The 9399-nt window shown below is 42.1% G+C and overlaps 1 protein-coding gene across 1 annotated transcript; it reads left to right on the forward strand.

Annotated features, from left to right (window-relative positions):
• The first annotated feature begins 8619 nt into the window (after nt 1-8619).
• rprm3 (reprimo, TP53 dependent G2 arrest mediator homolog 3) lies at nt 8620-8928 on the forward strand. The gene has a single exon (XM_063014939.1). The coding sequence runs from the start codon at nt 8620-8622 to the stop codon at nt 8926-8928; it is 309 nt and encodes a 102-aa protein (XP_062871009.1).
• The last annotated feature ends 471 nt before the right edge of the window (nt 8929-9399 follow it).

Consider the following 9399-nt stretch of genomic DNA (forward strand, 5'->3'; position numbering starts at 1 on the left):
TCAAGGTATTTTTTCCCATAAAGATGTTTGGGAAACCTGTTAATGCGTTCCATGGTCTCGTGGAGCTGCATATACGTATTTTAGGCTAATGTAAAATAATAATGTTTTTGACACAAACACTGAAAATAACACAAATATAATATAAAAACACGGAAATACAGTAAAAGCTGCACTTCAGCTTTACTTCTTTATTGTTTCCTTACGCTTCTTAATCATGGAGATGCCTGATCTTGGAGCATCGTATTCCATTCAGTACCGGCGCATTCACACGAGAAGCGGCAAAATGTGCCGCTATTTTCTATGAAGTGTGGTGGTGCACAAAGCTTAACGTGATTTATTGTACTAAAACAAGCAAGAAATGTTATTAGTGCAGAGAACTTATGAGCAGTAATAATTAAGAGAAGTTTAGTGTTTTTTATGTCGTTCTTTCAATACATGAACACTCAACTGAAACTCAACTGAACACGTTGAGTTTAGGGGAAGTTGAGTTACAAGGTACCACTGTATAGATTTACACAGTGCCTGTCAGATGTGCACCTTCAGATTTTACTTTAACTGTGATTTCATTACAAGGAAAAGAGGAAAAAATATGTTGAATATATTGCAGCAATTTATTTATTTATTTGAATACAAGACAAGAGTTAAAATGTACAGTACATACAGCATACAGACACAGACTACAGCTGGTGACTTCTCTGTGCCCATAAAAAGAAGTCTGACTGCAGCACCCTTTACAAAACAGTTTTGTGTCAGGTACTCTGTAATGGGTGCAGTCGGACCAGCCTTAAAAATCATTTCTTTTCTTTGTAATTTAAAATGAAGATTTAAGAGGATTAACGTCACATTTTATTTATATTGTTCTTAGTGCGTTTTACAGAATGTTAAGGGGTAATTTTAAGGTGCCAGTTTTAGAGCGGCTGGCACAGCAATAAGCCAATAAGACTATGCTAAGGTAAAGATGAAAAGCTTGCTTGACCATGGACAGCGGCGCCAATGTTTCAGCAGTACATACGTCCTAGCAGACCTGACTTTGGCCAGAATTAATCAACTTTTTCCTTCTTGTTTTTTTTTCTCGGCTGCTTCCGTATTTAGGGATCATCACAGTGGATTATTCTGATCTGCATCTGGGATTTTGCACATTTTTACACGATGGCCTAACGCGACCCTTCTTATTGTTATTTGGGCTACAACTGACCACCCGACATAGCCAATCATGTCTGTGTAGACGCCAAATACACTGATAGCAGCGGGCTCTTGGTAGAGGGTTAGCATGGGGATAATAAAGATCGGTGTGAGACTCTCCATGCACGATACGGCTCTCCATACGAACTTGCCTCGTGTGGGAGAAAAAGAAGAGGTTGGCTACTGCGTACGTCTCACCGGGGGCGTCTGAACGGCATTTTAGAACACGTCAACCCTCGAGACTTCTGTCTGACTAAAACATGCCATTTAAACCAGATCCTAACACTATGGCGGAAATCAAGATTAACCAGACCACGCAACGTTGTATAATCTTCAGCTGACTGGTTTAGTCCAGTGTAGGTTCAGATTTTCAAACCTGCTCGTCTGGCACTGAAATTCAGACAAAAATTTTTTTAGGTGAACAGAACTGAAGCTCTTGTTCCGGGTCTGATTTTTGTGCATTGTGTTGCTGTCACAGAACTGACTGACTGGATAATTACACGAATTATCCGGGAGTGAAGAACTGATCTGCACAAGAGACGACGTTTATGGTGCAAAGTTGACGTGAAGCACATTTTCCTTTTAAAAAAACATTATTAAATAATGGACAAACATACCAATTGGAGACTCGGGTAGAGTCCAGACGCTCTTCTTAATCTGAGTGGACTCACATGATGCTTGTTGTCATGGTAACGTGGTATAGTAAGTGGTACTCTACATGTGAGCATCATTTTGGACAGGATTACTTGTAGTGTGTGTGTAAACGGAGCTTTTAATCAGATTTTTAAATAGATTAGACATTTAAACATTAGAGTCTATAATCCCAATAAAATCAGTTGGATTGGAGAAAATGACAACACTGACAATAATCACAAGCAATGCGAATAGTTTGAAATACACCAACCAGGCATAAAGTAAAGTGAATAACACTGATTATCTCTTTATCACGGCACGTTAGCGCCAACAATGGGCATGTGAGCATCAGAACTAGACCTCTGAGCAATGGAAGAATGTGGCCTGGTCTGATGAAACAAGTTTTCTTTTACATCACGTGGATACCCAGGTGCGTGTGCGTCGCTTACCTGGGGAACACACGGCACCAGGATGCACTATGGGAAGAAGGCAAGCCGGCGGAGGCAGTGTGATGCTTTGGGCGACGTTCTGCTGGGAAACCTCGAGTCCCGCCATCCATGTGGATGTTACTTAAGCGTTGTTGCAGACCATGTTCACCCTTTCATGTAGACGCTATTCCCTGATGGCTGTGGCCTCTTTCAGCAGGATGATGCGCCCTGCCACAAAGCTAAAATGCTTCAGGAATGATTTAAGGAGGTGTTGACTTGGACTCCGAATTCCCCAGATCTCAATCCAATCGAGCATCTGTGGGATGTGCTGGACAAACAAGTCTGATCCATGGAGGCCCCACCTCACAACTTACAGGAGTTAAAGGATCTGCTGCTGACATCTTGGTGCCAGATACCACAGCACATCTTCAGGGGTCTAGTGGAGTCCAGGTATCGACGGGTCAGGGCCGTTTTGGCAGCAAAAAGGGGACCAAAACAATATAAGGAAGGTGGTCATACTGTTATGCCTGTCCAGTGTACTTATGTATTATGTACTTATAACAACTAAATTGTTTTATTTGATAATAGATAATCAATTCACAGTTTTATTATTACAGTTTATAAGTAAAGCACTGCACTCCAGGATCATTTGGCTTTTGCTTTGGTATCTATTTCCCACAGAGAATAATAAAATTTTTATTGACGTGGTAATACAAGCTACTAACATAACTAACATTTCACCGCAGCTCTTTCCGTCCAGCCCCCGCTGTGACTTTTAATGCAATTATCCGTCTGGCATGGCGAGCGCTTTTGAAGGACATAAAAACGTTACTCATCCAGAAGGATGTAACTGGATAAAGTCACTATAACTCTGATTACAGCTGTTATGTGAACGCAGCGTCCGGAAATAAACCCCCGGCCGGTCCACACTGTGCTGAACAGAGCACACAGAGCGTGCAGAAAATAGCCAGGATCTGCCCTTTGAAATGAGATCAAATTCGATGAAGCCCCATCCCCACCGCTGGCACAACCGACCCCCGGGTTAACTCTCACACCCGTTCTCGGAGAACGCAGCGATTATGAAAGAGAGTGACAGGAAGGCTAGGGTAGGGTTGCAGGAACACGGTCTTGGCCGTGAGTCCGTGGCTGAGCTAGTGGTAAGAACGAGCACTGAAAGTGCAAGCTGGCGCTCCTGAATTTTTTCTGGCAGGTGAGAACTTCTCAGCAGGCGCCATCCGCTCACGCAAGCAGGTTTATCTTCTCAAAAGCGTAAAGTGGTTTGTTTTCTTAAGGGAATGACTTCCTCAGAATGCATCGTGTCGTCATTAAAAACCCGTTTAGCAACACCGGTTTAACCTACAGCAGCTATGCGAGCTATTATTCAACGTACAACGTTTACAAAACCCAGATTAACCAAACACAACACCAGCGCCTCTTTCAGTCACCTGCAGAGGTGAAGGAATTTATGCAAATGCCTCAGTCCTCATTGCCTCATTGCCTCATTTCCATTTCACTGGTGATGCCGGCGGGTAAAGTCAGCCATGAACAGACGTCAGAACAGTTGGGAGTTTTCATTTCCCGCTAGACATAGAAAGTTCCACTCCCAGTCTAACTGCTCCGGTGGATGTTTTAACTGACTGTGTGTTTGCACAGAAGAGCAAATAGCTTTTAAACCAGTTCTGCCTGAGCTGTTGCTGCTCCTAGACCCAGTTTTACTTGGTGGAATTTGTACATTCAAGCAAATTTGTTAGTTTTCCAGCACAGACTTGACATTTCAGAACAATGCACAGATTTGTCTTTGTCTTTCTGGTGCACATAATTGGTTTATAGTTTATTCAAGACACCAACAGCCATCATTTCACTGTTGCATTCTTTCACCAGTATAAACTTTATGTATTACATAATCATTAATTACTTCATACATTCATTCATTGTTTTACCTCTGTTTTATCCTGGTCAGGGGTGCGGTGGGTCTGACTCTTTAAGGCGAATGGCAGGAAACAGCAGTCCATCACAGGGCAAACACACACACCTACACACACACACTTACACACACACACTTACACACACACACTTACACACACACACTTACACACACACTTACACAAGGGCAATTTCTAGTAGCTCCAATTGACCTGACTGCAAGTCTTTGGACTGTGGGACAAAACTGGAGCTCCAGGAGGAAACCAACACAGACACAAGGAGAACATGCAAATGTGTGAATGTGTGTATATATACACCGATCAGGCATAACATTATGAGCACTGACAGGTGAAGTGAATAACACTGATTATCTCTTCATCACGGCACCTGTTAGTGGGGGGGGGGGCAGCAAGTGAACTTTTTATCCTCAAAGTTGATGTTAGAAGCAGGAAAAATGGGCGAGCGTGAGGATCTGAGCGTGTCTGACGAGGGCCAAATTGTGATGGCTAGACGACTGGGTCAGAGCGTCTCCAAAACTGCAGCTCTTGTGGGGTGTGTCCCGGTCTGCAGTGGTCAGTATCTATCAAAAGTGCTCCAAGGAAGGAACAGTGGTAAACCGGCAACAGGGTCATGGGCGGCCAAGGCTCATTGATGCACGTGTGGTCCGATCCAACAGACGAGCTCCTGTAGCTCAAATTCCTGAAGAAGTTAATGCTGGTTCTGATAGAAAGGTGTCAGAATACACAGAGCATCACAGTTTGTTGCTTATGAAGCAGCAAAAGGAGGACCAACACAATATTAGGAAGGTGGTCATAATGTTATTCCTGATCAGTGTATAACCTATAACTCGCACGGCATACTTCTTGCACATTACATGTTTACAGTGCATATATGATAACATTGTTTATATAGGTTTATTTTGCACATTTGTACTTCAATTTTTAATATGTTTATTTACGTTTTCTATAAGGATATATTCTTACCTAATTATTTCTATGGTGGGACAGTGACCAAAGCGTTTTACTGCCAGTTGTATTGTGTATGAATATTTATGTGACAAATAACACACCCACTGTGACAACTGTTAAGCATCATTTACAAGTTTACACATTTAACCTGTTTATTTTTAATTCAAGCAAAAAACACACATTCATAAACAATAAACTTATGAAAGCGCTTAAATTAATTACAAGTAATTTTAGAGAAAGTAATGTGTGCTTTAATTTTTTAGTCACAAAAGAACAGATGCCGAAATTATTAAAATCCAAAACAATATCCCCCATACAAGTGCACGTAAATGTTTGACCAGTTAGAACATAAAGTCTGTCCTGTGTAAAATCTGTTTACTGGCCATTTCTATAAATCCAAACCATAAACACACTTTACCTAATATCTGTCACTATAGAACGAATGATTTCACTCTTATGAAATTAACATGAACACACAGAAGAGCAGCACAGACACGTGCAGTAAATATTTAACACCATACAGCATGTTCTGATGTGTGATTTTAAGATGCCGTGGTGGTCACAGCTACTTAGCAGTGACTGGAACTTTAGCTTTCAGTTTAAAAATATCCACCGCTCACATGAAATCCATAACGTTACCAAGATGTGAGAACTGGCAAGGACACGACCCCCAAGATTATCACACCACTGGGTAACTGACACCCTTAACCCATGTGTTGTGTTAACATTGACTTTGCTGCCGTGTTCCCTGGGGATCCAGAGACCCCAGTGATTTGTGGGTACAATAAAATTACATTAAGTTCAAAATTTACCAAATTAAGCAGATAGAGAGAGATTTTGTAAATGGATGTGTGTGAGTGTGTGAGTGTGAGTGTGTGTGTGTGTGTGTAAGAGTCAGCTGTACCCTCAACACCAAACCAAAACTAAAACATATGAACATCAATTTATTCGTGTATTCTAACTCTGTATCATTGATCCATTCATACATTGTCTGTTTTACCACTGCTTTATTGTGGTCAAGGTCGTGGTGGGTGCAATTCACTGGGCAAAGGGTAGGAAACACCCTGGACAAGTCGCCAGTCCATCACAGGGCACACACACATTAGGCAATTTTAGTAGTTCCAATTAACCTGACTGCACGTCTTTAGACTGTGGGAGGAAACCCATGCAGGCATGGGGAGAACATGCAAACTCCACACAGAAAGGACCAAGACTGCTCCACCTGGGAACTGAACCCAGGACCTTCCTGCTGTGAGGCAACAGCGACACCTCGAACAAAAGTGTATAAATTTGGAACTCACAATATCAATATATTAACGTCAAATTATTTGCAGATTCCATAAAATTAGAAAAAGGCTCAGGATATTTTATTAGCTGTTCAAGAGGCTCTGGGGGGTCTCAGGGACCCCAAACACAATATTAGGGTTAAGCTCATCTACAGGACAGCGAACATGTCAGTGTTTAAGACCGACTGTGTTTGAGGCTATACAACACTGCCATCATGTGGTCATCTACAGAACTGCACCACAACCTGTTTTGTACTGCTTACGTTCCCTCATTATATTTATTACAGAAAAACAGTAAAATTGGGCTGTTTTATGTAATACCAAAACTTTGGGGATTGTTTATTATATTTATTTAAACAATTCACAAGAAAAACCCAGAGTAAACTGAATCAATAACTGAATACTGTGTCTGAACTATGCATGGAGAGAGTCAGGCAAAAACTATTAATGAATTATTGCCCCCTATGAGGCAGTTTTGGAAACAACCTTCCTAATTTTCATTAAATTCTTTCAAAACTCCCTTAATTATAGAGATGAGATATTTAGGGGTGTCAGTTAGAACTGAGATGTTAATTTGTAACGTTTAAGGGCAGAAATCTGAGAATTTGCATCCTAAAATCTTAAAACCATCCACTTTTGTTTTGTTTTTAAAGCAGTGCTGTTTCTTTAAGATGTATGCTCAAGGGCATAACACACCTTAGAAACTTAGCAGGACCCACATGTAGGTTAGATACCGTGACATCTATTTCAAATCCAAGAGATGATTTGAAAATAGCCTGACCTTTAGTTCCTTGGTAATCCTTCTTCTTAAAGGGGTCAAAAACTCTAAATATGAACCATCCAAAGTCTTCAGGACCAAACAGCTTTAACTTCAGAGGGTAAAATGTCATTTCTGGACGCTATTCTGAGTGGTGAATCAAACATTTTAAAACTTGATTGGTTCGGTTCACTTAAACGAATCTGCTCAGATGAATCGATTCAGAAAGTGAATATTGGATAGTGAAGTGGATTACTGTTGCTCTTTCTTCAGTCAAACAAATCAGTTTAGAGGAATCGAGTCAGTAAGAGTCAATTCTGAGAATCACGCCATGTGAAGGTGAACCGATCACGTTTTATTGCTCTTATTATTTTAAACATGTGTAAATATGTCTAGAACACAATCAATCTAAAATTCTCATGTGTGTAATTGTAGGGTACCATGCAATGCATGATGGATGCATGATTAATAATTAGTAACAGCCTTCCCTGATCAGGGTCACTGTTGGCCCAGTGCTTCAGTACAACACTGAGCACAAATTAGGATTACACCCTGTATAAGACATCAATTCATTGCAGCGCATCTCACACCCACTCAGAAAGTCGATCTTGTACATCTAGGCATCATTTGAAGTAGCCAATCCTCCTTCTGCATGTGCTTGGCGAACTAAAGCAATCAAAGCTTCAATCGATTCAATTCAAGGGTAGTTTTACTGGCATGACAAATATGGACACACACTGTCCCTTACCTGGTGGCAGGTGTGTGTGTGTGTGTGTGTGTGTGTGTGTGTGTGTGTGTGTGTGTGTGTGTGTGTGTGTAGGTGTGTGTAGGTGTGTGTGTGCATTTTATGGTAACCCACTGTCCCTCACCTTGTGGCAGGTGTGTGTGTGTGTGTATGTGTGTGTGTGTTCATGGTCACCCACTGTCCCTCACCTTGTGGTAGGTGTGTGTGTGTGTGTGTGTGTGTGTGTATGTATGTGTGTTTTATGGTCACCCACTGTCCCTCACCTGGTGGCAGGTGTGTGTTTATAATACTGCTAGTGTGCTGCTCTCTCTGTGATAGTAGGTGGGGCAGTTTGAGTTTGTGTCTGGAGGGAGTTAAAGTTGGGGATGATGGTGTTGAATTTGGGGAAGAATTGGGTCCGAGTGTGGTGGTATTTGGTGCATTCGGTGAGAGGTTTTGCTCACTCAGTCTGGGCCTCGTCGAATCAGTGAGAGTCGATTCAGTTTGTGTCGAATCATTACGATTCGAATCAGTAAGACCAGTGAAGAACAGCAGTAAGGTGTGGAGGAGACATTTCTTACCATCAGACAAACCTGGTGGAGCACCGAGAGGAACTTTCTGGCATTTTGAGCTGTTTAAATGAGGAGCTGGAGTCGGTGACCCGCGGTTGCGGTCAGTGCGCTCTCGGGTTGACCGGGTCTTGAACAGGTCGGTCGGTATGAACGCGTCTGAAGGATTAGTGGTGCTGAACCGGACACTCAGCTCTCCAGACCGGGGTCAGCTGGACGGAGCGAGAAGCTGCTGTAACTTTTCCTCCTCCACCGCGGCTGCGTCCGTTACCGGAGGAGATCCGTTCCTGCACGAGCGCCTGGTCCAGATCGCTGTGGTGTGCGTGCTGTCTCTCACCGTGGTGTTCGGGGTTTTCTTCCTCGGTTGTAATCTGCTGATTAAATCAGAGAGCATGGTGAACTTATTAACGGAGGACCGCAGACCGTCCAAAGAAGCGGATCTCATCACTGCTGCGTAACCGCGGGGACCTGCGGGGACCTGGTGCGCTTTTGCGCAGAACATGATTTCTGATGGGAGTACCACAGCCTGAAATTTATTTATCAACTTTATTTTATTGGTTTTAAATTATGGACATGACAGCACCGATGTGTGAAGTTTTGGGTGGAAATATAAAGTATGATCAAATGAAAAAACGAAAGCTGGAGGGTTTCCACAGCGTGGACGTTGATAAAGAATTTTGATGCTTTTGTTGACAGTCTCAATCGAAGCCTACACCAAGAAAAACTTCACACATATTTGGAAAGCTTGTCTTGATTATTAGGTACAATTAGTTCAGTCTTTGAGACTGGATTGAGGGCATGACCACAATTAGCTTCTATTATGGACTGATTTGGGAAAAAAAAGATGGTTTAATAAACGTTTTTATCTAACTGGAATATCACTGAACATGCGTTTGATAGGCATTTTTATTCACCCATTCATTCATTAA

Source organism: Trichomycterus rosablanca, chromosome 19 (genome assembly GCF_030014385.1).
Source record: "Trichomycterus rosablanca isolate fTriRos1 chromosome 19, fTriRos1.hap1, whole genome shotgun sequence".
NCBI classification, from domain to species: domain Eukaryota; kingdom Metazoa; phylum Chordata; class Actinopteri; order Siluriformes; family Trichomycteridae; genus Trichomycterus; species Trichomycterus rosablanca.

Bases quoted from the DNA above. Each gene is read 5' to 3' on its own strand.
- rprm3 (XM_063014939.1), top strand. From the start codon at position 8,620: ATGAACGCGTCTGAAGGATTAGTGGTGCTGAACCGGACACTCAGCTCT.